This window comes from Pantherophis guttatus, chromosome 16 (genome assembly GCF_059756535.1).
Source record: "Pantherophis guttatus breed Tessera chromosome 16, ASM5975653v1, whole genome shotgun sequence".
NCBI classification, from domain to species: Eukaryota; Metazoa; Chordata; class Lepidosauria; order Squamata; family Colubridae; genus Pantherophis; species Pantherophis guttatus.
The window spans coordinates 7,527,624-7,555,090 of record NC_142078.1 but is presented as its reverse complement, the minus strand read 5'-3'; the positions used below and the strand labels follow the sequence as shown (position 1 = coordinate 7,555,090).

The 27,467-nt window shown below is 44.4% G+C and overlaps 1 protein-coding gene across 2 annotated transcripts in view; it reads right to left on the bottom strand.

Annotated features, from left to right (window-relative positions):
• Window positions 1-27,467, bottom strand: part of BRINP1 (BMP/retinoic acid inducible neural specific 1) — an 87,675-nt gene that overhangs the window by 21,930 nt on the left and 38,278 nt on the right. For both annotated transcript variants that reach the window (XM_034424827.3, XM_087879548.1), the window contains exon 3: window positions 4,823-5,013. In XM_034424827.3, coding sequence (XP_034280718.1) covers window positions 4,823-5,013 — 191 coding nt within the window. The remainder of the gene's footprint in view (window positions 1-4,822; window positions 5,014-27,467) is intronic.

Below are 27,467 nucleotides of genomic sequence, written 5' to 3'. Positions count from 1 at the left end.
ATAGATAGATAGATAGATGATAGTTACACAGAGAGACAGATATTGTAGATAGATAGACATAGTTAGATGATAGTTAGATGACAGATAGATAGATAGATAGATAGATGATAGTTACACACAGACAGATATTGTAGATAGATTGACATAGTTAGATGATACTTAGATGACAGATAGATAGATATAGATGATAAATATAGATAGACAGACAGATATAGATAGATAGATAGATAGATAGATAGATAGATAGATGATAGTAACACAGAGAGACAGATATTGTACATAGACATAAACTGATAGATGATAGATAGATAGATAGATAGATAGATAGATAGATAGATGTAGATATATAAATGATAGATAGATAGAAAGAGATAGATGATAGATAGACAGAGAGATGGATGTAAATAGATGATAGATATATATAGACAGGAAGACAGATACTGTAGATAGATAGGTGATAGATAGAGAGAGGGGGGGTAGAGGCAAAGACAGAGAAGGAGAGAGAGAAGGAAGAAGGGAGGGCTGGCTTGGTGTGCTGCTACCACCACAGACATATATGTCTTCTTTCCTGCTTCCAATAAAGCATCTTAAACAGCTTTGTCGTTTCTGTGAAGCTCCTGCTATAAACAAGTTGCTGAATGCCTTACAGGCTTGAGCGTCTGATGCACTGAGAATTATCATCATCGCTTTGTCTGGATTCCCACAAATAGTCCTCTGGGGTATTCTAGGATCCCACCGGTGCTGAGCAAACGGCCAATGATTTCCAAATGGGTTATTTTTGCGCTTAATTTTAAGGAGCCGTTGCAAGTCTCGCCTCCCAGATCAGCTGATCCTCTTGAGTTGGGCTGCTGGGGCTCTGTGATGCGACCGAGGCTGGAAAACACTCTCATTCATGAACAATACATGCTCTCGGGGAGTGTCTTCCACTTTTACTGCTGTCAAGAGAAATTTTTCTTCCTGCATTATTCTCCTGGCAGCTTTCCCTCCTGCATCGGGCGCGTTGCTAGCTCTCCCTTCCATGCCTGTGCATATTTTAAAAGCGAAGCGTCATAAAAACAGGAGCGCGGAGGAAAAGCACGCGGTGAATAATTCGCCAGCGAACCCGGGCAAAATTAAAAATATATTTCATCGTTCCAAAGGTCGGTGTGGTTTGGAAAGGCCAGGGACAAAGCCGCCCAGGTGGTGGAAATGAATGAAAAGAGAGAGAGAAAAACAAAAGAAAACTATGTCTTGCTTTCTCAACGCTTCCCCTCTGCCTGTTTGTTCAAAGGGACGCCTCGTTTTGTGGATTTGACTCACAGTTAAGAAGGTACTTAATAATACCTTCTTAAGGTATTAAGGTTAGGTACCTTAATAATACCTAACAATCTTAATAAGTAAAACGGTGTAAAGAGTTCTGGGATTGCCAGACCCTGAAACACAAAAAGGACCCCTTGTTCCTCGTTTACTTGTCCAACGAAAGCAACTATTGAAGATCCTTGGAGCTCTCTCAGCTTGGTTGTTTTCTTGTAGACATCTCATGACCCATCTAGGGAACATTATCAATGCTAGGGGAGGTTGGGAGGAGGAGGAGGAGGAGGAGGAGGAAGAGGAAGAAGAAGAAGAAGAAGAAGAAGAAGAAGAAGAAGAAGAAGAAGAAGAAGAAGAAGAAGAAGAAGAAGAAGGGGAAGGGGAAGGGGAAGGGGAAGGGGAAGGGGAAGGGGAAGGGGAAGGGGAAGGGGAAGGGGAAGGGGAAGGGGAAGGGGAAGAGGAGGAAGAGGAAGAGGAGGAGGAAGAAGAAGGAAAAGAAAAAGGAGAAGTAGAGGAAGATGAAGAGGAGGAGGAAGAGGAGGAAGGAGAAGAAGAGGAGGAGGAGGAGGAGGAGGAAGGAGAAGGAGAAGGAGAAGGAGAAGGAGAAGGAGAAGGAGAAGGAGAAGGAGGAGGATTGTGAGGCCCTTGATGCTCTCTGAGCTTGGTTGTTTTCTTGCAGCCATCTCATGACCCAACTAGGTAACATTATCAGTGCTACTAGCACTAGTACTAGTCCTCATTTCAAGCCTGCACTACAAATATTCTCCTTGGTTGGCAAAGTATCTTTTTCAGCTTAAAAGGTATACTATGGCAATTGATAGGGAGGAGCCTTCTTAATTCTTCCTCTCAACCAGACTATCTTAACTTAGCTGTCTCTTGGTTTTCTGGAATGCAGCCCCTCCCTTCTGGGAATCCAGGCCACACTCCACCACAGCAATCTATCTAATCCCTACAAACCTCCCATTTCCATTCCTCTTTTGAAGTGATTCTCAGGGACATCGCTGGCCTGCAAAGGGACTCTGCATATACTCAGAGGCATCCCGAACCGATCTCCAGTTAGTTTGCAAACGGCATAGATTTTTAATTCTTTGTTCAGCTAGGTTTCTATCCTTTTCGTTTGGGAAGAAAAACCATGGCGGTGAAGTTGCACACAGCCAGAAACCAGAAAGCATAACAACGAGGCAGGAAAACAAGGGTAGATGACATTTTAAATATAAAACAAAGCTGCAGAAAGTCTGATTCTTTTTTTTTTAAAAGAAATAAATAACTTTAAGAATTCCAGTCCATTTTGCTCAAACCTTTCTTCCGAATTAACACCTCAAACATTTGGTTTTATCTAGCATACATATTTATGCTTTGGACTATTAAATGCATGTATATGCAGAGCTGTGTATCAACATTTGCAAACTTCAGAAGTGAGAAAGCGAAAGATAAAAAGCATTTTAGGTGAGATGCTTGATTCGAAAAGCGACAAAATGCCAACAGAACAGATGCGTGCCTGAGTCCTAGTCAACACAATTTTTAAGGAAGGATTTAAAAAACCCCCACAATTTTCAAGGAAGGATTAAAAAAAAATACTTCTGTGTCTCCGCTTTGGAAATGGATACCTTTGATAACTCCTAAATAACATATCAAAAAGTGCCCTGCAGGGATTTTCTCCATTTCCAGCTGAAAGTATGCATTTTTTTTTAAAGGTATTACTTTTTGCCTTAGAATAATAACATTTAAGGGTTGAACAAAAGCTGACGTGCAAAGCCAAGCCATACACTGAGAAAAATATTTTTAAAAAATCAGCAATTAATCCATTGATGGGGACAGCTAAGATCACGGGTGGGCTTCAAAATTTTTAGCAAGGGGTTCTCTGCCCGGTTGCTGGGTGGGTGTGGCCATGGTGGGTGTGGCCTAGTCGGCCTCCTGCACCAGGGCGGGGATGAACGTGTTTTTGCCCTCCCAGGGCTCCGGAGGCTTTCCTTGAGCCTCCGGGAGGGCAAAGATGGCCTCCCCAGGATCCAGAGGCCCTCTGGAGGCCAGAAATAGGCCTATTTCCAGCCTTCCTGAACTTCCGGTAGGCCCATTTTTCGCCCTCCCCGAGCCTCCACGTGTGCCCTACACTTACCTGCATCCAAAATGGGCTGTGTTGGGACTCCTGGGAAGGGAGGCGTGGGTGAGGCCAGCCAGGAGTGGGATTTGTGGGTTCTCCAAACTGCACAGAATCTTAGCTAGAGGTTCGCCCGAACCCCTAGCAGCCCACCCCTGGCTAAGATGCATTAACCTCCAGCCACATTTGAGAGCACACAAAATGCTGAACTTTGTTGTTGTTCTCGCAACCGCCCTCGATGGGTTAAAAAAACACCTCCTCCCGAATAACTTTGTGAGACTTTGTGATCTATGAACCGAAATCTGGGTTCACATTATTCCAAGGCAAAATGTATTTTCCGAAGCCATTCAAACAGATTACGGACCCCTTTTCAATTAGCTTCTCCTGTTCAACCCTGCCCAGTCCATTTTTTAACCAGTGGTGTGCAACCAGGGAAACCAAACCAGACTTTTGAATGATGTGCTCTGGGATATATTTTTTTTAAAAAAAGGGGGGCGGGGCGGGGGGGGCAGACCAGGTCAGGAAACTAACAAGGTATGTTTCCAAGAAAAAGCAGTTTCATTTAGTAGAAAATTAATTAGAACTAGACAAGCCGTCACCTCTTGGGTTACTGCTTTGGAGATATCTACTGTATTTTTCGGACGTTCCTTCCCTCCCTTTTTTCTTTCTCTCCCTCCCTCTCTTTCTTCTCTCCCCTCCCTCCCTTTTCTCTCTCCTTCCTTCCTTCCTTCCTTCCTTCCTTCCTTCCTTCCTTCTATGGTGTGAAGCACTGTGAAGTAGCATATAAGTCTAAGTGCTATTGTATTGTATGGTACGGTACTGTACTCTATTCTATTCTATTCTATTCTATTCTATTCTATTCTATTCTATTCTATTCTATTCTATTCTATTCTATTCTATTCTATTCTATTCCATTCCATTCCATTCCATTCCATTCCATTCCATTCCATTCCATACTATACCATACCATACCATACTAATTCTAATTCTAATTCTAATTTCTATTCTATTTTCTATTTTTTATTCTATGTGCTGTGCTGTGCTATGCTATGCTATGCTATGCTATCCTATTGCCATGGTGGCGCAGTGGTCAGAATGCAGTATTGCAGGCAAACTCTGCCCACTGCCAGATGTTCGATCCTGATCGGCTCAAGGTTGACCCATCCTTCCATCCTTCCAATGTTATTAAAAGCAGGACCCAGATTGTTGTTGGGGGGGCAATAGGCTGACTCTGTAAAACCATTTAGAAAGGGCTGTAAAGCCCTGTGAAGCGGTTATATAAATCTAAGTGCTGTTGCTATTGCTACCATAACAGGGCAGTCGTGATGTGAGGACTATCTGTATTTCTAACAGAAGGGTCAAGGTGAACCCAAGTCCGAAAGTCACCCATACATCCGAGCTCTGAAAGAAGGGGCAGAGCCCACCGTCGCTTACCTCCTAAAGTGGCAGAGATGAGGATGTGGGTGCCGTATTTTTTGATGATGGTATCGATGAACTGCTGTGTTGTAGGTCTCCTGCCCAACAGGCGTACGCTCCTCTGGAACTCAGGCATCAAGGGGACGGGGTTCCGGAGTAGATCCCTCCGTTCAATGGCAGTGTTCCTCACCTTCCAACGGGCAAACTCCCTGAGCCACGAGAAAGCAAGAGAAACGTGGGTGAAATTCTGAATCTGGGCGGGACAACGAGGAGATGGTCAGGATGGGAAGTGGTGGACAAGAAGGAACGCCACGAAACGTTCCCTCCCACCCCCCCGCCCCCGATATTCTGAACCCCTGAATTTCTGGGGGGTTTTTTTTATGGGAAAAGATGAAAGGGAGGAGAGGATGGGAGAAGCAGAAAGGAAAAAGGAGGAGAAGGGAAGAGGTTATTTCAGCGGAAGGCCAAGATCCGACATAAATATTTATTTATTAAATTTATATTGCCGCCTATTCGCCCATGGCAACGCAAGAATATAAAAACCACATTTAAAAACTAATTTAAAAAATCGAATACATTAATGTAATAAAATCACCTCCCACCCCCCCACCTCCCGCCCGGCAACACCCAATCACACGAGCCATTTAATGGGCTCCATCCCGGTCTGGGTTCCCCAGGCCCGCTGGCAGAAGCAAGTCTTCAGTGCCTTCTGGAAGAGTATTAGAGTGGGGGCCAGTCTAATCTCTGGGGGAATGATGTTCCAGAGAGAGGGAGCCACCACAGAGAAGGCTCCCTTCTTCTGGGTCCCACCAGGTGTATCTCCCTCGGGGATGGGACCCTCCCCTCTCTGATGGGTCAGGTAGATGTGACCGGCAAGAGATGGTCCCTCAGATCACCTGATCCCAAGCCATGAAGGGCTTTAAAGGTGACAACCAGCACCTTGAATTGTACCCGGAAGCAAATCGGAAACCTACGCAGCTTCCGCAGGAGAGGTGATACATGTGCGCACTGGGGGTCTGCACAAAACCATGTGGGCCGCTGCATTTTGCACCAACTGGAGCTTCCAGATGCTCTTCAAGGGCAGCCCCATGTATAGCGTGTTGCAATAATCAAGACGGGAAGTGACTAAAGCATGAGTGACTGTGAGTAGGGATTGCAGGTCCAGGAAAGGGAATAACTGGTGCATAACTCGCAGTTGCACAAAGACCCTCCTGGCCGCGACCACCACCTGCTCTTTGAGCAAGTAAAAAAAAATGCAAGTAGAAAAAATAGGGACCACCTTTGGTGGGAAGGGAACAGCGTTCCGTGCGCCTTTGGCATTGAGTCATGCTGGCCACACGACCACGGAGACGTCTTCGGACAGCGCTGGCTCTTCGGCTTTGAAACGGAGATGAGCACCGCCCCCTAGAGTCGGGAACGACCAGCACACATGTGCGAGGGGAACCTTTACCTTTAGGAACCTCCTGACTGCTTCGAGAAGAAGATTGTCCACCTTAACAAACCTACTGAGAACACGGGGCAGTTGAAATATATATCTCTCCCGGCTTCCAAGATTTTGTAACTTAACCCCCTTTTTTTTGGCTGTCCATAAACCTAGTTAATAAGACAGTGTGAATCTAAGCTTCTGGTGTTGAGCAGCTGCTAGAGGGTTGCTACAAATGTTCTCCTCTCTTGAGGAAGGAACTGTTTCCTGTTCTTCTTTGAACGTTCGTTCCCAGAGGACTAAAATTCAAATTTATTTTATTGGAGCTTTCAAGCTTGCGTTATTCCCTGGAAGATTGCGGGAGGGGTATGTGTGTTTTATTTCCTCTTCTTCTTCTTTGCTTTTTGAGCAAACCCAACTCTCTCACCACCCCGTCATCCCACTGCCCCTATTTTGGAAAAGGGATTCCTAAGGCTATCATGCGGGCTGGGAGGTACCCGCAGAATATGGAAGGGGAGGTTGGGTGAAGGTCAGGCAGGACATCCGATCTGCACTTACTCAGCCATTTCCATCCCCTTAAAAAACACACACACACGTAGCAAATTCTTTTCCATCAAGATCAAAGGAAAAGAGCCAGAGGGGAAAAGAAGAAGAAGAAGAAGGGAAAAATATATCTATAGAGAAAGCCATTTTGCTGTGATTCTAGTACTGAGCCACGGGGGAACGTTTGGCATCCATAAGAAAGAAAGAAAAAAAAAAAGGGAAAGGAAATTGTCCTGCTTTTGAAATGGAGCAAAAGGCGATAAAGATCTATTTCACCCAAAGGCAGAGTTGATTAATGAGCACAAGGCGGAGGAAATACAGATTATTTCTCCCCCCCCCCCAAAAAAAATAAATAACGGAAGGAGTCACCCGGAGGCAATCCGGATGCTCGTTAGCACTAGGCAGAATAGTGGGAAATTGCTGAGAAGGTTCAAACAACGGGGCCAGGAATCATAAGGGAGAGCTTCTGGATATAGATTGGCTTCTTAACCATCCTCTCCAATTCAGCGTGGGAGCCACAGGGCTGGGAGGGAAAAGGGAACGAGCTTAGGAAAGCAAGAGAAAAGAATATCCCAAAGATGCTTTTTAAAATTGGATTTTGTTTTCCCTTGAAGATGTTTTTTCAGGATTAAATGTCTATGGAGATTCTCCATCATCCAGGTCATGGTTGTCCCAAAGGTGCTTTTTCAAGAGGCAACTGGGACTTTCTGTTTTTTCCTTGAAGACGTTTTGCTTCTCATCCAAGAAGCTTCTTCAGTTCTAGCGTAGGTAAATGTCTATGGAGATTCTCGCTCATCCAAGATCATGGTTGTCCCAAAGGTGCTTTTTCAAGAGGCAACTGGACTTTCTTTGAAGATGTTTTGCTCCTCATCCAAGAAGCGTCTTCAGTTCAGGTGGAGGATGGAAGTCAGTCAGAACCGAGGAAGCTTCTTGGATGAGAAACGAAACCTCTTCAAGGAAAAATGAGAAAGTCCAATTGCCTCTTGAAAAAGCATCTTTGGGACAACTATGACCTGGATGACTGAGAATCTCCACAGACAAGAGAACAGAAAAGGCAAGTGAAAAAATTAAAGGCAAACCAAGTGGGACCTGGGAGGTAGGTAGAACGATTCAGCTTCAGCCAGGATTTTGCCACCAACAAAATCCTCTGGCACACTTTGATGTTTTTCAGTTGCCCTTTCTCCTTCTTCTGGCTTATTATTCAAGGTCTCCCGAGGGACACCATCTGCTCCGTGCCACCCACCAGCTGATCTGTCAGCTGGTGCCCTTTCTCCGTAGATGCTCGCATCAACGTTTTTCTATTCCTAGCCTCACTCCTTAGCTGCTGGGTCAGCTTCTGATCTGCTGCATTGAACGTCGTCACAGCAGGGTGGGGTGGACTGGTACAAATTGGTCTACGGAAGTCACCAATAAAGGGGAACATTTGCAGCCTAGAGTTGAAATGAAGGGTCCTTGATGCTCTCTTGACTTTAGTAAGGACTCCTTACTAGCACTGATGATGTTACCTAGTTTGGGTAATGAAACATCTGCAAGAAAACAAGGAAGCTCAGAGAGCACCAAGGATCTCCTCTTCTTCCTCCTTCCTCCACTCCACAAACACCACTCCCTCTAACATGGTTGTTGTTACTTAGTTGGGTCATGAAATGCCTGCAGGAAAACAACCAAGCTCAGAGACCACCAAGGATCCCACAGTCATTGTCCACCTCCTCCTCCTCCTCCTCCTCCTCCTCCTCCTCCTCCTCCTCCTCCACCTCCACCTCCACCTCCACCTCCACCTCCACCTCCACCTCCTCCTTCTCTATAGATCCTACTCCCTTCTGGCACTGATGACATTCCCTAGTTTGGGTAATGAAACAAGCTTGGAAGAAAACAACCAAGCTTGGGGAGCACCAAGCACCACACACAGTCTTCTTCCTCCTCCTCCTCCTCCTCCTCCTCCTCCTCCTCCTCCTCCTCCTCCTCCTCCTCCTCTATAGACCCCACTCCCTTCTGGCACTGATGATATTCCCTAGTTTGGGTAATGAAACATCTGGAAGAAAACAACCAAGCTTGGGGAGCACCAAGGACCACCCACAGTCCTTCTCCTCCTCTTCCTCCTCTCTTTTGTAACCCCTATTCCCTTCTAGCACTGTTACCTAGTTTGGGTAATGAACCATCTGCAAGAAAACAACCGAGTTCAGAGAGCACCAACGACCTCTCTACAAAAGCCATATCATCAAGAAGATGAGGAGGAACAAGGGCCTTCTTTTCAGGTGTTGAAGGCTGAAATATGTAATATATAACCAAGCTCAGAGAGCATCAGGAACAACCCGGAGCTACAAATATTCTCCTTTATTGATAAAAAAACAAATCAGCTCCACATCTAATGAAACATCCTGACGATGAGGCAGAGGAACCGAAGCCTCAGGAAAAGACGACTTAAGAAATCAAGTTTAAAAACCTTGACTGCAAGCTCTCTATAGTTCAACATTTGGTTGACTGTCTCATTTTTTTTTTCCTTCCTTCCTTTTTCCTTCCTTCCTTTCTCACTTCTTAGCTGACGGGCATGCAACTCTATTCAGAACCACCGATAGAAGATCCTTCAAGATTCAAATGGCAGCAGACATCACCCAGACGAGAAACGCACAAGGAAGGGAAAAAACACAAACAAAACAAAACTGTTTATTTTGGAACCGGTGGCAGATTCCGCACAGTTCCAAAAAAACCGTTCAACAGAAGCATTTGATTTCTGTTGAGTAATGGGAAGCCACCTTGTCTCTCGGAGGAGAGCAGGGGAAAGAACCCCCTGCAGCAAGATAATAAAATCAACAATAAACAAATATGTTGCCATCAACGTGCAGCTGTCTATTTTGACATCTCAAGAAGCTCAAAACCCACTTCTGCTGTGGAGACATTTCTCGAAGAGCTACGCGTTAACCGCGCACAACAAACAAGAGAAGGAAACTGGGCGAGAGATAAAACTTCAAGATGAGCTGAGATGGCGCGGGGTGTTAACGGTTGATGCTCAGGATGTAACATTGATGCAGAGGTTTGGGTTCCGTTTTGGGCATCAAATGCTTCTGCCAATTAAAATGTTTGGCAGGGAGGAGGAGAAGATGGAAGGGGAGGAGAAGGTAGATGAGGAGGACGAGGAGGAGGAGGAGAAAGAGAAGGAGAAGGAGAAGGAGAAGGAGAAGGAGAAAGAGGATGTGGGGTCCTTGGTGCTTACTGAGTTTGGTTGTTTTCTTGCAGATGTTTCATTACCCAACACACTGTTGCTAGAAGAAGTAGTGAGGAGGAGAAGGAGAAGGAGAAGGAGAAGGAGAAGGAGAAGGAGAAGGAGAAGGAGAAGGAGAAGGAGAAGGAGAAGGAGAAGGAGAAGGAGAAGAAGGACTGTAGGGTCCTTGGTGCTCACTGAGCTTGGTTGTTTTCTTGCAGATATTTCATTACCCAACATCATCGTTGCTAGAAGAAGTAGTGAGGAGAAGGAGAAGGAGAAGGAAAAGGAGAAGGAGAAGGAGAAGGAGAAGGAGAAGGAGAAGGAGAAGGAGAAGGAGAAGGAGAAGGAGAAGAAGGACTGTAGGGTCCTTTGTGCTCACTGAGCTTGGTTGTTTTCTTGCAGATGTTTCATTACCCAACATCATAGTTGCTAGAAGGAGTAGTGAGAAGAAGGAGAAGGAGAAGGAGAAGAAGGAGAAGGAGAAGGAGGACTGCGGGGTCCTTGGTACTCTCTGAGCTTGGTTGTTTTCTTGCAGATGTTTCATTATCCAACATCATAGTTGCTAGAAGGAGTAGTGAGAAGAAGGAGAAGGAGAAGAAGGAGAAGGAGAAGGAGAAGGAGGACTGTGGGGTCCTTGGTACTCTCTGAGCTTGGTTGTTTTCTTGCAGATGTTTCATTACCCAACTAGGTAACATCATCAGTGCTAGAAGAAGTAGTGGAAAAGAAGGAGGAGGCAGAGGAGGGGATGATCGGGGGGTTCATCATCAATGTCAACCATAAGTATCACGATTTATCATTATTAGAATCAGAGAATCCAAGCCAAATAACAGACTTTTGGAAATGCTGACTGGGCAATAATGTTCCCACAGAGAATAGATTTGATGTGACTTTCACTGGATAGTTCCAGAAATAGAGAAGGGATATCCCACCCTGTTGGCAGATTTAAGGGGCTGGGGGCCATGTAGTCTTGCTTTTCTGTACTGATGGCTCCATCTTCCCCTGGGCAAAACCCAGCAGAAAGAACCCAGCCTTCTTCTTCCTTTTCTCCTTCTTCCTTTTCTATTCTTCATCTCCAGACAACTCTAATAAATATTTCTCCGAGGATAGGCATTCTTGTATTGCAGGCACATTTTGCCATGATGAGATTTTCTCAACAGATATTTTCAAAAGATATTCTCCCTTGGGCAGACGCTCCACCCCCATGCGCTGGGTGTATTACAGAGCCAGAATTTCCAAATAACATCTTTATTTCTCCCACCCACTTGACTCACTCCTTGTTTCTTTCCCACTGACCTTTATCTCTCTCTCTCTCTCTCCATAATAGGCGGGTCTGTTGGGATACACACTCTCACTCTCACACGACACATAAAAAGATGGGTGGTTTAGACAGATCAGGAAGGGAGGGAGGGAGGAAGGCAAAGAGAGAGGGAAAGAAGGAAGGAAGAAAGGAAGGAAGGAAGGAAGGAAAGGGGCAGGAGGGAGGGAGGAAGGAAGGCAAAGAGAGAGGGAGGGAAGGGAGGGAGAAAGAAGGGAGGGAGACAGAAAGAAGGAAGGCAGAAAAAGAGAGGGAGGGAGGGAGAAAGAAGGGAGGGAGGGAGACGGAAGGAAGGCAAAGAGAGAAGGAGGGAGGGAGATGGAAGGAAGGAAGGCAAAGAGAGGGAGAAGGGATGAAGGGAGGGAGGGAGGAAAGAAGGCAAAGAGAGAGGGAAGGAGGGAAGGAAGGAGGGAGAGGAGAGGGGAGGAAGGGAGAAAGAAGGAAGAAAGGGAGGCAGGGAGAAAGAAGGAGGGAAGGAAGGAAGGCAAAGAGAGAGAGAGGGGATGAAGGAAGGAAAGAAGGAAGGAAGGAAGGAAGGAAGGAAGGAAGGAAGGAAGGAAGGAAGGAAGGAAGGAAGGAAGGAGAGAGGCACAACAAGCCCACCATTGACTCTTTGATCTTGACTTAATACCAAGGCATCACCTGAAATTTTACCCATAGACAAAGCATCACTTCACCAGCAGCATAACACATTTAAAGTCCTTAGCTAACGAATATTCCTACAGCATTTGTTCAGATCCTGTCAGTTGGCTAAGAGAATTGCCATTCAGGACCGCATCACCACCATCCTGCTAGATGATAACGGGACGATCCATGGCAGATTGTCTTCTCCATTCTGCACCCTTGTCTCCCCGTTCCATCCTTCATCCCCTCCCCGTGTCAAATTCATCTCTCTTTCTCAGTTTTCCAAACCACTTGTTTATCTCACATGACTATGTCCGGTTTCACAAACCCTACATCGACAACGTTACACCGCCATCAATGTCTCCGCCTGGACCGAGTTGCTTCGGTCCACACCGCTTCTTCGACGTTGCTGTCTTGTTCCTCTAGTTCCCAACAGGGGTGGGCTTCAAAAATTTTAGCAAGGGGTTCTCTGCCCGGTTGCTGGTTGGGCATGGGCATGGTGGGCGTGGTCTAGTCAACCTCCTGCACCATGCCCGGGGGGGCATTTTTGCCCTCCCCAGGCTCCAGAGGCTTTTGTCGAGCCTCCCGGAGGGCGAAAACAGCCTCCCCAGGCTCCAGAGGCCCTCTGGAGGCCGGAAATGGGTCCATTTCCAGCCTTCCCAAACTTCCAGTAGGCCCATTTTTTGCCCTCCCCGAGCCTCCACACGCACCCTGCAATTACCTGCATCCAAAACGGGCCTTGTGGGGACTCCTGGGAGGGAAGGGGTGGGGTGGGCGGGCTCAGCCAGGAATGGGATTTGGGGGTTCTCCGAACCCTTGCAAACCCCCAGCAACCCATCCCTGGTTCCAAAGCTGCACAGAATCTTAGCTAGAGGTTCTCCCGAACCCGTGCGAACCCCCAGCAGCCCACTCCTGGTTCCGAAGCTGTCAACGCGCCTATCTTGGGATCAATTCAGGGAGCAATCTTTACGGCGATTTTTTTTAAACCCTGTCAAAGAAACCACATCTCCATCCTTCACAAAACTTCGAATGACGAACCTTTTCACAGCTTGCCTCTCTTGAGCTGTTAGAATGAGTGAAATTCCACTCGTACTGCCGCTGAACTTTGAAATGCAGTTAGGAGCTCTTAATTCACGCGTTTTTCATCGGGTCTAGAAATATCAGTGTGCTATGATCCTGTCCGCTCAGCTTCCAATCCTCTAAAGATTTACCCAACTGCCATGAATAACTCCCTTGCGATGATCACACTTTCCGTCAACGTTTGATGGCAAAAACTGGTGACTCAGAGCGAAGTTCCATGAAGCAAAACATATGGGGAAACCAACTTTGACCCCTGCCAAAAATGACACATGGCTTCCAAGCTCAAACGTGTGAATGGACCACCTCTTAAGAGTAGCATCCATCATTTGGAGGAAGGGGAGAGTAATTTAATCTTAATATTTACGCCGTTGTGAAACATGCACTCTGCGAAGGGGTAATCCTCAAGGCAATTTACGGCTGCCAACAGTGGGAACATTAAGAGAGCCGGTCACCCAATAATATTCTTGATTGGCAGAAAATTGGTCAGCGTAAATCTACCCATGCCTCCCAAAAAAATATCAATTATCAAATGAGGTTTGGCTGAACTTTGGGAGCTAAACAGAAAGCAAAGTAGAAGATCCCAAATAGTTCCCAGGGGTTAAGATATGTTTTAATTTTTTTAAAAAATCTGGATTGCTTTGAGAAACTCAATCCCATGAAAAAATTGCATGATAGAAACCCCCAATTATTAAGAGCTGATGTCAACCTTATTTTGTCTTCCTTTTCTGTCTTCATTCCTCCTCCTCCTCCTCCTTCTCCCCCCTTCCAGCCCTGATGAAGTTACCCAGTTGGGTCATGAAATGTCTGCCAAGTAGCAACCAAGCTCAAAGAGCACCAAGGACCCTAGAGTCCATCCTCCTCCTCCTCCTCCCTCTCCTCCTCCTCCTCCTCCACCTTCTCCCTCCTCTTCCTCCTCCTCCCCCCCTTCCAGCACTGATGAAGTTACCCAGTTGGGTCATGAAATGTCTGCCAAGTACCAACCAAGCTCAAAGAGCACTAAGGACCCTAGAATCCATCCCCCTCCTTCTCCTCCTCCTCCTCCTCCTCCTCTTCCTCCTCCCCCTGCCAAGTAGCAACCAAGCTCAAAGACCACCAAGGACCCTGGAATCCATCCTCCTCTTCCCCCTCCTCCTCCCTCCCCCCTTCCACCTGTACACACACACACACACACACACACACACATATGGCAGATACTGAAACTTTAATTACTTGAAAGTTCTTTACTTTCATTACTTGAAAGTTCTTTCAGGCCGAAGTGCAGAGGATAAACATCTTAAGTAAAAATCAAGAGAACTGTAATTGATTTCACCTTTCTGGTGGTGCCTTCCTGTCTGCTGCAGATCCGTCTGCTGGGAAAGGCCTGTCTCCAAGAATAACCATTATAGCAGCCTTTCCCAAAATGGGGCCTGCGGTTAGAGCCGCTCTAGAGCAATATTCGTCTCCAGGCATCCAAGCTAAGTTGGTAGAGTTTTTTGGACAACCCTAAGCGGGAACACCGAGACTAGAGAAGATTGCCACTGGGCTAAAATTTCGTTAGGAGACAGTACAGATAATCCTTGATTTACAACCACAATTGAGCCCAACATTTCCGTTGCTAAACGAGACGGTTGTTAAGTGTAGCTTGGCCCCCTTTTCCCACCTTTCTTGCCCCCCGTTGTTTACTGCAGTTGCTAAGTGAGCAACACAGTCGTTAAGCGAATCTGGGTTTCCCATCAACTTTGCTCGTCAGGAGGTCGCAGAAGGGGATGACGTGACCCAGGGACACTGCAACCGACATAAGTTCATGCCAGTTTCCTTGCATCCAAATTTGCATTATGTGACCATGGAGATGCTGCAACTGTTGCGAGCGTGAAAAACGGTCCTAACTATGCCGGGGGAGGCGAGATGAGGAGTGACGGAGTGGGGTGGGGTGGGACGGGCAGGCGGGGCCAGCAGCGAGCGAGCAGGGCAGGGGCAGGGCCAGCCAGAAGTGATATTTGCCAGTTCTCCGAACGAAAAAATTCGAACTCAAAATTTCTGCTAACGATTTGCTCGAATCGGCCCGAACCGGCTGAATCTGGTCCTAAATCACTTTTTCCATTGTAACTTTGAATGGTGGTGTTAAGTTGAGAACTACCTGTAAGGAGCAAACTGTTTTGAATTAAGGAGAGCATCTTCTTCTCCTTCATTCAAGCAAATCTTAGAGGCACCAGCTACTCCCTACCGTAGACCTCCTAGGCCTAAGTTATCCGATGAATATACAACAGCAATTTCCAGAAAGAAGGCAAGGGATTTGCCTTCAGCAGCTTTGTTTGATGTCATGACTCAAATCATTCCTATTTTTTTTCCCCCTAATGGTTCTCTCTGTCGGTTCAACTCTTCTCTCGGCTTTTCCCCCTCGAGGACACTTCAAGTTCTCCCCACTCGCATATTCTCGGCAAGATTAGAAAATCCATGCTATTCTTATCGGGTCGAGATAGGAAGTTGTGCAGGAAAGTAAATCTTCATATCTCTCATTAGGAGCCTGAATTAATTATCTTGACAAACCTCCTTTGCATATTGAGGATGTTGTTAAGGCAATCAAGTATATCAGTGGTATCAGTTGAATAACCACGTGAGGCTTAAGTTAACCTTCCCAGAAAATGTTCCAAATGCGAAACATCATCAAGGAAAAACAAAGAAAGTCCAATCAGAACTGACGAAGCTTCTTGGATGAGAAGTGAAACATCTTCAAGGAAAAACAAAGGAAGTCCAGTCAGAACTGAAGAAGCTGCTTGGATCAGAAGCAAAACGTCTTCAACGAAAAAGGTTCAACCTTTTTTGAACCAGGCTCAAGGTTGACTCAGCCTTCCATCCTTTCGAGATAGGTAAAATGAGGACCCAGATTGTGGGGGCAATAAGCTGACTTTGTATATAAAAGAACACTGCTTAGGGTGGGGTCAAAAGCCCTACTAAGCAGGTATATACAAAAGTATGAAGGCTATTGCTTAACTCATTGTAAGCTGCCCTGAGTCTCCGGAGAAGGGCGGCATATAAATCGAACCAATAAATAAATCGAACCAATAAATAAATAATAAATAAAAACAAAGAAAGTCCAGTCAGAACTGAAGAAGCTTCTTGGATGAGAAGTGAAATATCTTCAAGGAAAAAAGCACCTTGGGTGCAGGGGGAAGGGATTTGGACTTTCCTTTGGGTGGGGAAAACCTGGAAGCTTTCAGATTCGGGTTTTCCCAAATGTGCCAATATGACATCTCTAATAAAATGAAACTTTGAGGAACTTCAAACCTCGGAGTCTTCTTTCATTGGGGGTGTTACTTGGAACCCTGACATTAACCTGAATCTCCTTTTAAAAAAAGTCAGCCAGCTCCCCAAATACCAGGATGCTGTCCAGGGTCCTGAACCCAGAACGTCAACCCAAAGACTCAGGGAAGATGGAGGAGGACAAGAAAACCATGGAGGGAACCACAGGAGCTGGCTCAGCGATCCATGTCAAGACCATCTACTCCCCTTCCCGAGCCATGGTGGAAGCTGAAGCAGCCACAAAAAGAGAATGCCAGCTGGGTGCCTGGCCCAAAGAACTGGCACCTGAGTAAGGACACCCATGCCTTGTGAGCAAATGAACTGACGATGGAGAATTGAGACCTACAAGCAACTAAAATCCAGTTCGCATCGAGCATCAGCGCTACAACGTACCGACAGGCTATTCTGTTCTTCCATATGATCTTCCTGCTCTCGAGATTTCAACCATGCTGCTCTTGTCTTGTTTGGACCATTCCCACCCCACCTCCTGATGATGCCCTTTGTCTCCTTACTTCCCACAATGCAGTTAACATGAAAGAACCATCTCTGATTCCTTCCTAGTGATGTATTATGCAAGAAGAATCCAGCGAGGTGTTTCTCTGGAACTTCAGAGGACCTGAAATTCATTGCTAGTGTGATGAAACCTACTGCCATAGCCAGAAGGAGTGTGCCAACTTCCAAAGCATCCCTGGCCTGCTCTTGAGTTGCCATAGGCAAGAGGGATGGGAGAACAAACTCTGCAGCTGCGGCAAGGCAGTGTGGCAGTCAAAACGAAAGCACATTCCAGCCATATCTCTGTCAAGGCTATCTCCGCGGTAACCCAGAGTGGCTGAAGGGGAGTGATCTCTACAACCCGAGTGTCTTCTGACACACTGTAGTGCGAAACTGTAGAGTGGAGCAATTAGTGAGGATGACACATTGTCTTTTAGTGACCCCCATAATCCTTTGCAGGGTGGAGAGTCTGGGCAACTGAATGGAGCTGAGGGTTTACTGGCCGGATGCCCTTCCTGACGCCAATACAGAGTTATGTTCAGCAGATATATTCTCATCATGCCCAGAGAAAGAAATATCTGCCTCTACCTAGGATCGAACTCACAACCTCCTGATTGTGAGGCGAGAGCTCCACCTCTAAACCACCGCACCCCTCCATACTTCACACACTATGCAAGGATCTAATCAACATGCATTGCTTGTATGAATATTTGTTTGTTTTTAAAAAAATTTGATTTATATGCTGCCTTTCTCCGGAGACTCAGGGCGGCTTACAATGCGTTAAGCAATAATAGCCTTCATCCTTTTGTATATTTATACAAAGTCAGCTTATTGCCCCCACAAACTGGGTCCTCATTTCACCTACCTTAGAAAGGATGGAAGGCTGAGTCAACCTTGAGCCTGGCGAGATTCGAACTTACAGTAATTGCAGACAGCTGGTGTTAATCACAATGCTTTTAGTCTGCTGAGCCACCAGGCCCTATATTGAAGAGTACTCTCCTTTTGTATCTTCCAAGAAGGCCTTGGAGAGAAACGTGGGCTCCAAATACAGTCCGCTAGGCAAAAAGTTGATGGGAGAGAACCAATGCGTGCAATTTTGGCACATGAGCTTACTCTATTTTTTATTATTATTTCAAAAAAAAAAAAATAGTCATCAGCTGCAAAGGACGTGTTCTGTGAGGTCCTTGGCACTGTCTAAGCTTGATGGTTTTCTCGCCGACGTTTCATGACCCAACTATGCAACAACTTCAGTGCTAGAAGAGTGGGGGTTTGAAGGGTGATGGTGGTGGAGGAGAAGGAGGAAGAGGAAGAGGAGGAGGACTCTGGGCTCTATGGTGCTCTCTGAGCTTGGTTGTTTTCTTGCCGACATTTCATGACCCCACTAAGTAACATCATCAGTGCTAGAAGGGAAGGGAATTTGGGAGAAGGAGGAGGATGGTGACTATGGTGTCCTTGGTGCATTCTGAGCTTGGTGGTTTTCTTGCAGATGTTTCATGACCCAACTAGGTAACATCATCAGTGCTAGAAGGGAATGGGATTTGTGGAGGTGGGGAGGAGGAGGACTGTGGGGTCCTTGGTGATCTCTGAGCTTGGTTGTTTTCTTGCAAACATTTCATGACCCAACTAGGTAACATCATCAGTGTTCAAATGGAAGTGTTCATCAGTAACTGTGGGTTGCCCAGAGTTGCTGGGAGTTAGTCCATTAGCAAATTTAATAAATTTAATTTTTTTCGGGGGGAGGCGGAACCCTATTTGAGCCTGAATGAGAATCTCTTGATCTGTTCGTGTAGGGTTGCTCCTGTAGGTATTAATTACATTTATAAGCGACCACCATAAAATCTCTCTCTCCATATCCAGTGGACTCTCCCATTAAATCACCCGGCTAAGCATGGCCATTTATTGACGTGCAAAGCCTGTAAATTAATGTGCGAACATCCCACACAACAATGGGAAATAAATGCAGCCATTTTCACATGACACCACGATTTTTTTTCCCCTCTGAATTAAGTAAATATCTTCTAGCAGCTCTTTTTCTAAAAAAAAATGTCCTGATTCTTTCTATTTTGGGAGGAGAGAGAGGTTATGTGCCATGAAATGGCTTTTTTTTAAAAAAAAAATCCTGTGAAATAAGTAATTTTAAACTATAAAAGGAAGGGGGGGATGTCTCTCTGTACCCTTTCATTATAATTATAATTAAATCAGCCTTAACTGTTATTTAGTCAGCCAATTATGACTTAGGGGAGAAAGGCTGTTTTCTAAGACAGAGACAAAATTCTGCCACCCTGTACATTTTTCCCAGAAATCCTACTCTATTGGTTTTTGATTTTACTTTATTATAAGTTCTTCCCTAATGGAGACACTAAATGGATTTAGCATATCGTACTAAGCCATAGTTTATTTAACCCAGTTTTACTGAAGAGCCCACGGCTCACGAGGCACACACAGAATAGCCTCCCCTGGCTTCTGATGCTTTTTCTTTCTTTCTTTCTTTCTTTCTTTCTTTCTTTCTTTCTTTCTTTCTTTCTTTCTTTCTTTCCTTCCTTCCTTCCTTCCTTCCTTCCTTCTTTCTTTCTTTCTTTCTTTCTTTTTTCTTTCCTTCCTTCCTTCCTTTCCTTCCTTCTTCTTCTTCTTCTTCTTCTTATTATTATTATTATTATTATTATTATTATTATTATTATTATCTCTTTTATTCATTAAACATGAAACTCAGTCAACTGAACATTTAAAAATGTATCACAAATACCATTGACCGGTGCTAATGGTTGACACGGGTTGCTGCCAGCGTCCTAGGGATCAACCAAGTACCTTCTTAAAATATATGATTATTATTTAAATATTAAATGTATTAATATATATTATCCTGTTTCTCCAAAAATAAGACCCAACCAGAAAATAAGTCCTAGCATGATTTTTCAGGATGCTCGTAATATAAGCCCTACCCCCCAAAATAAGCCCCAGTTAAGATTGTCAGCAGACGGAGGCATTTAATACTGTATTTCCCCCCAAATAAGACCCAACTGGAAAATAAGTCCTAGCATGATTTTTCAAGTTTGCTCGTAATATAAGCCCTACCCCCAAAAATAAGCCCCAGTTAAGATAGTCAGCCAGATGGGTACATTTAGTACTGTATTTTCCCCAAAATAAGACCCTGCCGAAGAGGTTGTAGAAAAAATGCTTTTAAAAGTAAAAAAAAAAAAAAGTTGGCCATGCCCACCCAATCACATTACCCCACCACCACCAAGCCACACCCACAGGACCAATAGTAACAAATTTTACATTTCACCACTGTTACAATGCAATATCTCAGGCTAACTCTGCTGACTGCCAGCAGTTTGATCCTGACCGGCTCAAGTTTGACTCAATCTTCCATTCTTCTGAGGTCAGTAAAACGAGGATCCCAAACTGTTGGGGGCAATATGCTGACACTCCACCAAACCACTTAGAGAGGGCCGTAAAGCAATGTGAAGCAGTATATAAGTCTTTAACAAGTCATTTCATGGCACATAACCTCTCTCTAAGGGCTATTGATAACTAAAATTATTATTATGTGTGGATTAGATTCACAGTCTAAGACTGCTGGAAACTTAATAATTCAGCTCCTAACCAAGGACCCAGCCAAGGACTATTAAAGTTGCTGGGATTGAGTAACGAAAAGAAGGACTGCGGGAGACATGATAGCAGTCTTCCAATATCTCAGGGGCTGCCCCAAAGAAGAGGGAGTCAAGCTATTCTCCAAAGCACCTGAAACCAGGACAAGAAGCAATGGATGGAAACTAATCAAGGAGAGAAGCAAGTTAGAACTAAGGAGGAATTTCCTGACAGTGAGAACAATTCATCAGTGGAACGACTTGCCTCCAGAAGTTGTGAATGCTCCAACACTGGAAGTTTTTAAGAAGATGTTGGACAACAATTTGTTTGAAATGGTGTAGGGTTTCCTGCCTAAGCAGGGAGTTGGACTAGAAGACCTCCGAGGTCCCTTCCAACTCTTTGTTATTCTACCTCTAAAAATATAAATATCCTTATTATAATAATATAGATATCATTCTGTCCAGATCCATCTAAACATTTGGCCGACTGTGCAATTATTATTTTTATTTTAGAATTGGCAAATGTGAACAGCCAGCCAGACTATCTCATTCCGACGAGGGAGAAAGAAACAGTCTTAAGTGAAAAGAACAGCCACTTCCTTTGAGGCTTTCAGCAATAAAGACAACGATAAAAACATCCCCAGCAGAAATTTGAAAGTAATTCTAAAGCACCTTGAGAATAAGCTTTTTTTTTAAAAAAAAAAAAAGAAGAAGAAAAAAAGACTTTTTCTCAGGGGAGGAAAAAAAAAAACTTGGGAGACACGCAAGGCAAATTTCAGCGTAGCATCACTAAACTCAACAATATACCGCACTATACCTCTGAGCCTTTCGGGAAACATCTTTTCCGTTTGAAAGTAATTTGAAAAGCGCACTTTCTTCTTTCTTCAGAATGAAGGAAAGTGCTGGAAGGAAGGTGGGAAGGAGAGGTTGTATAGCAACAACTGAATGTAGAAACCAAGAAGAAAAGGAACTCGCCAAACCATAAGGAAACAAAATACTTTTTCCTCAGTGCGATCAGAAGGAAAATTCGGTTCCAACTTCAAAGATTGCGAAGGTATCAAGTCTACCATGGAAAGCCAAGTGAAGGCTTGGCCTCAGTTCCAGGAGGGCCTATCTCCAATTTACAGCTTATTTTGACACCATTGTGTGGTTGTCGAGTGAAGAAGGGCTATACAGTTTTTAGAGTATGTCTAGTCTAAGGAAGAGAAGGATAACGGGGGACAACGATGACATGATAACGGTCTTTCAATATTTAAGGGACGGTCACAGAGAAGATGGGGTCCACGTCCACCTATCCTCCAAAGCACCTGAGGGCAGGAGAAGAAGCGACGGATGGAAGCAAAGCAAGGAGAGAAGCAACCTGGAATGAAGGAGAAACTTCCTAACAGTGAGAACAATTAACCAGTGGAACGACTTGCCTCCAGAAGTTGTAAGTGCTCCATCGTCACTGAAGGTTTTTAAGAAGGGATTGGGCAGCCGTTTGTCTGAAATGGTATTGGGCAGGGGTCGGCAACCTTAAACACTCAAAGACCCACAAAGGTCCTAACCGGAAGCCCCCCGTTCAATCTGGAGCTGACCGGAAGTCCAGTTCCCTCATCATAGTCTCCTCTCCTAGCACGGCGTCCTTTTTCCTCTGCTGACCGGAAGTCTCGTTCCCCCATTATAGAGTCTCTTCCTAGCATAGCATCCTTTTTCCTCTACCTGTCCTAACTGAAAGCCCTATCAATTGTGGAGCCAACCAGCAACAGGGAGCCTCAGCAAAGGGATAAAAGAGCCACATGCGGCTCCAGAGCCACGGGTGGCTGACCCCTGCTATAGGGTTTCCTGCTGAAGCAGGGGGTTGGACTAGAAGATCTCTGAACTCCCTTCCAGCCCTATGATTCTATGTTATATGTTCTAAGAGAGAGAGAGAGAGAGAGAGAGAGAGAGAGAGAAAGATAGTGATAGTGATAGTGATAGTGATAGTGATAGTGATAGAGAGAGAGAGAGAGAGAGAGAGAGAGAGAGAGAGAGGGAGAGGGAGAGAGAGAGATAAATGAGATGGTGAGGATTTGGACTATCTTAAGCCATCATGAGGAAATGACAGAGAAAGCTGGAAAGATTTTGAATTGTGTCTGCTTTTCATTACAATCTTAGTTAGCCTGGAGGAGTGGACTATCAAAGGTTCCACGGAAAGCTCTCCAGAAGGTTTTCGGATCTCAAGAGGAGCCTGAGTGGCGTAGGAGGCTAATGCCTCCTACTAAGGCAGCATTTAACATCCAGCTGCCTGCAATTACTGCGAGTTCAATGCTCCCCAGGCTCAAGGTCAACTCAGCCTTCCATCCTTTCTAAGGTGGGTAAAATGAGGACCCAGTTTGTGGGGGCAATAAGCTGACTTTGTATAAAATATACAAAAGTATGAAGGCTATTGCTTAACGCATTGTAAGCCACCCTGAGTCTCCAGAGAAGGGCGGCATATATATATATATATATATATATATATATATATATATATATATATATATATATATATATATATATATATATATATATACAAACAAACAAACAAACAAACAAACAAACCAAATTTGTCTCCAGATGTAAACAACCATTTAAAATCTAGATTTAAAACCGAACCCCTTTTCCATGACCGTCGACGGGGGAAACACCGTGACGTTCCCAAGACAGTTAGTGAACAAGCCAGTGGACTTTCCATGTCAAGAAGAGAAGCTGTCAACTCACCCCAAAGCTGAGAAGATGTTGATCATCCAAAACATGTTATGACATCTTCTACAGAATAGAAATAGAATAACAGAGTTGGAAGGGACCATGGAGGTCTTCTAGTCCAACCCCCTGCTTAGGCAGGAAACCCTACACCACTTCAGACAAATGGTCATCCAACCTCTTCTTAAAAGCTTCCAGTGTTGGAACATTCACAACTTCTGGAGGCAGAAGTTGTGAATGCTCCATACAGTTTGACAACCTCCTCAGAGGCTGGTCCCCTTCTTAGCATTGGCCATAAACATTTCCCATTCACTAGGAATTTGAAGATTGTGTCATTTCTTGGGATATCGCGCAAGGTAGCCTATTCGCTGAGATACCTTCTCATAATACAATGAGAAACAGACCTAAAGATCAACAAAAAAAAAATACCCTGTGAAAACATCAACAGCGGAGAAGAAAAGAGAGGGGAAATAGAGAGGGGACAGGGGAAGGAGAGAAGGAGAAAGGGAAGGAGAGAAGAAGGAAGGAGGGGAGAAGAGAGAAGGAGAGGGGAGGAGAGAAGAGAGGGAGGAAGAAGAAGAGGAAAGGAGAGGAATGTTGTAAAAATGGGTGAAATATGGTGTACAGGAGAAAATGGACAATTTCGTATTTTTTTTTTTTCATAAGGGTTATACTATTGAAACTATAACAGAAGATAATACGGATGCTAAAGCACATCGGTTTAGATGTTACTCAGTGGTGGGTTTTCAAACTTTTTAACTACCGGTTCTGTGGGTGTGGCTTGGTGGGCATGGCAGGGGAAGGATACCATAAAATCTCCATTCCCACCCCACTCCAGGGGGAAGGATACTGTAAAATCTCCATTCCCACCCCACTCCAGGGGGAAGGATACTGTAAAATCTCCATTCCCTTCCCACTCCAGGGGAAGGATACCGTAAAATCTCCATTCCCACCCCACTCCAGGGGAAGGTTACTGCAAAATCCCAATTTCCTCCCGATCAGCTGGGACTTGGGAGGCAGAGAATAGATGGGGGCGGGGCCAGTCAGAATTTTTACTACCAGTTCTCTGAACTACTCAAAATTTTCGCTACCGGTTCTCCAGAACTGGTCAGAACCTGATGAAACCCACCTCTGATGTTATTGCATGCTAGTTATTATTTATATGAAAATTAAAATTTTGTGTAAAAGGTAGGAGTAAATAATATGAAATAAGGAAAATGGAATGTAATAATTAGGAATGTGTTTATATGTATTGAAATGCATGCTACTCAAACATCGCGCCATTCACACAATGATAAGTATCAATATAATAATAATAATAATAATAATAATAATAATAATAACTTGATTAAAAAAAACATTAACACCCTAAAATGTAGTAAGATGATAGCAGAGTGATACAATGCTTGGCTTTAAGGGCAATCTGCCCATATTGAATTTACAGCATAAGGATAATTCAACCTCCCGTGTCTTTAGGTCAGATCACCAGATCGATTTGCTACATCAGATCCAATCAGGGGCCTTCAAAATCAATTTGAAGATCTGAAGGACTTCTTGCACATGCTTTTATCCAATCAAATCAATGCGTCCTGGCAGCTTGAATGGACTGTTCAAATCAATTTGTCAAGCTGAAATCTAATCTCCGTGGAGCCACACACCCATATAACATCCGAAAGATCAAATCAGTCAAATCAGGAGTAGATAGAATTACCTTCCTGAAATCCTATCTTGGATTTCCAGAAACTCCAAAACGCTTCCGTGCAGGAAGAAGAGAAAATTCAGTCTTACGGATCATTGTAATTATGTGTCTGAGGTCTTCTAGTCCAACTGTCTGATCATCCAGGAGAGGTTAGACCATTTCAGACAAACGGCTGTCCAGTCTCTTCTTGAAAGCCTCCAGTGATGAATTTCTGAAGACAAGCCATTCCACTGATGGATTATCCTCACTGTCAGGAAATTTCTCCTTCGTTCTAGGTTGCTTCTCTCCTTGACCAGCTTCCATCCATCGCTTCTTGTCCTGCCCTCAGGTGCTTTGGAGAATAGCTTGACTCCCTCTTCTTTGGGGCAGCCCCTGAGATATTGGAAGACTGCTATTATGTCTCCCCAGTCCTTCTATCTGCTATCATGTCTCCCCAGGGGTCAGCAACCTGTGGCTCTGGAGCCGCATGTGGCTCTTTCACCCCTCTGCTGCAGCTCCCTGTCACTCAAAATATGTATCACAACCACCACTGTGTGACACCCGCCAGCACGCAATTTATTGAGCTTTTCAACCCCTGATTGGCCAGGCCATGGATAAATCCAAGAAAAGTTTCAGAAGAAAACAGAACGTTTAATTCGACTACATATCTAGTTTTGTGGCTGCTCAAGAAATAGGCATGGGAAAGGTTTTGTGGCTCCTGGTGTTTTCTTTTCTGTGGGAAACGGGTCCAAATGGCTCTTTGAGTGTTGAAGGTCGCAGACCCCTGGCCTAGCCATACCCAGTTCCTGCAAGCGTTCTTCATATGTTTGAGCTTCCAGTCCCCTAATCCTCTTTGTTCTCTTCTCTGCACTCTTTCTAGAGTCTCCACATCTTTTTTACATCGTGGCAACCAAAACTGGATCCAGGATTCCAAGTGTGGCCTTACCAAGGTATTATAAATATTAAAGTATTATAATTAGGTATTATAACAATTAAAACCCTGGACCACACGTTTTCTGAATAGTTCTTATCCCATAGCTATAATTGCACTCAACAATGAACTAAAGGGCCACCATCAGTGAGCTGTTGGACAGTATTACTTGGTCTGTTGTGTGGATGTTTGGGTGATTTAGGGGTGGAGAATTGTGGTGGGTGGGGGGGGGGGTGTTTGGTGATTGTTATGTGTGTTGGACCTGGTCTTTGGGTGTTAAGTGAATTTCGTTGTATGGGTATATTGTGTATATGCGTACAACAGTGGTGAAATGTAAAATGTACCGGTTCTGTAGGCATGGCTTGGTGGGGAGGGGGTAATGTGACTGGGTGGGCATGGCCAACTTTTTTTTTTTACTTTTAAAAGCATTTTTTCTACAACTTTAAGAGGTTGCAGAAAAAAATGCTTTTAAAAGCCTCTGACGATCAGGTAACTCAGCTGGGATCGTCAGAGGCTTTTAAAGGCATTTTTTTTTCTACAACCTCTTCAGCCAAAGAGGTTGTAGAAAAAAAAAATGCCTTTAAAAGCCTCTGACGATCCCAGCTAAGCTGTGCGATCATCAGAGGCTTTTATTTTTAAAAGCATTTTTTCAGCCGAAGAGGTTGGAGAAAAAAATGCTTTTAAAAGTAAAAAAAAAAAAAAAAAAGCCTTTGATGATCGCACTGGGCATGAAAGGGGCAGGGTAATTTGCTACCGGATCTCCGAACCACCCTCCGCCATCGCTACCGGATCGGGAGATTGGGTCCGAACCGGGAGCATTTCACCCCTGATGTACAATGACAATAAAGTTATTATTTACTATTCATTAAACATGAAACTCAGTCAACTGAACATTCAAAAAATGTATCACAAATACCATTGACTGGTGCTAATGGTTGATACGGGTTGCTGCCAGCGTCCTAGGTATCAACCAATATTATTATTATTATTATTATTATTATTATTATTATTATTATTATTATTATTATTTCACGTGATCTTGATTCTGTCCCTCTGTTTATGTAGCCTGGGATTCTGTAACTAAAGTTGCTTAATGTGGAAGATGAGAACTAACAACATTCTGAATCTCGGAATTTGTTTTGAATACTAGAACACAAAACCCAATTCACAGTCTCTTCCAACCCTCAAAATTAACTTCTAATTACCTCTTATTGCTCTTCTTTCAGCAATACGGCACATGTGGGTGCATAAAAGAGACGGGTTTTATTGCTGCATTAGCGAAACAAGGAGCTCAGAAATCCTTGCCAATCTTCTGCAAATCAGGCAGTTATACCTTCTTATTATTTTTTTCTTTTTTGAGCCGCGCACCATAACAAGTCCGCCATAACAAGTCCTCGTCAATCTTGTGATGTAGAGCAGAGATACCCAACCCCCAGGGTTGCGGCCTGTATGAAACTGGGCCTAATAAGTGACGAGCAAGCATAAACGCTTGTGTACCTCCCCTTGCACAAGTGGTGGGCCTTTCCCCTCGCACACCAAGCTTCACTCATGTGAGCAGAAACACTTGGGCTCACGCATGAAGTTTCACTAGCGCAAGGGGAGGGAATTCCCACAAGCATTCTCTCTCATTTAGTTTAGTTTATTGTCATGGCACCTCGTGCAACGAAATTAAATGCCACCTTCAGGGTTCATTATAACTATCAAAATGAAACACAAAGACACATCCTTCACATTCTATACAACTGAATTGAAAACCCCTGATACTGCATTAATATTGCATTAATACAGTAGAATTCAATATAGTTACTG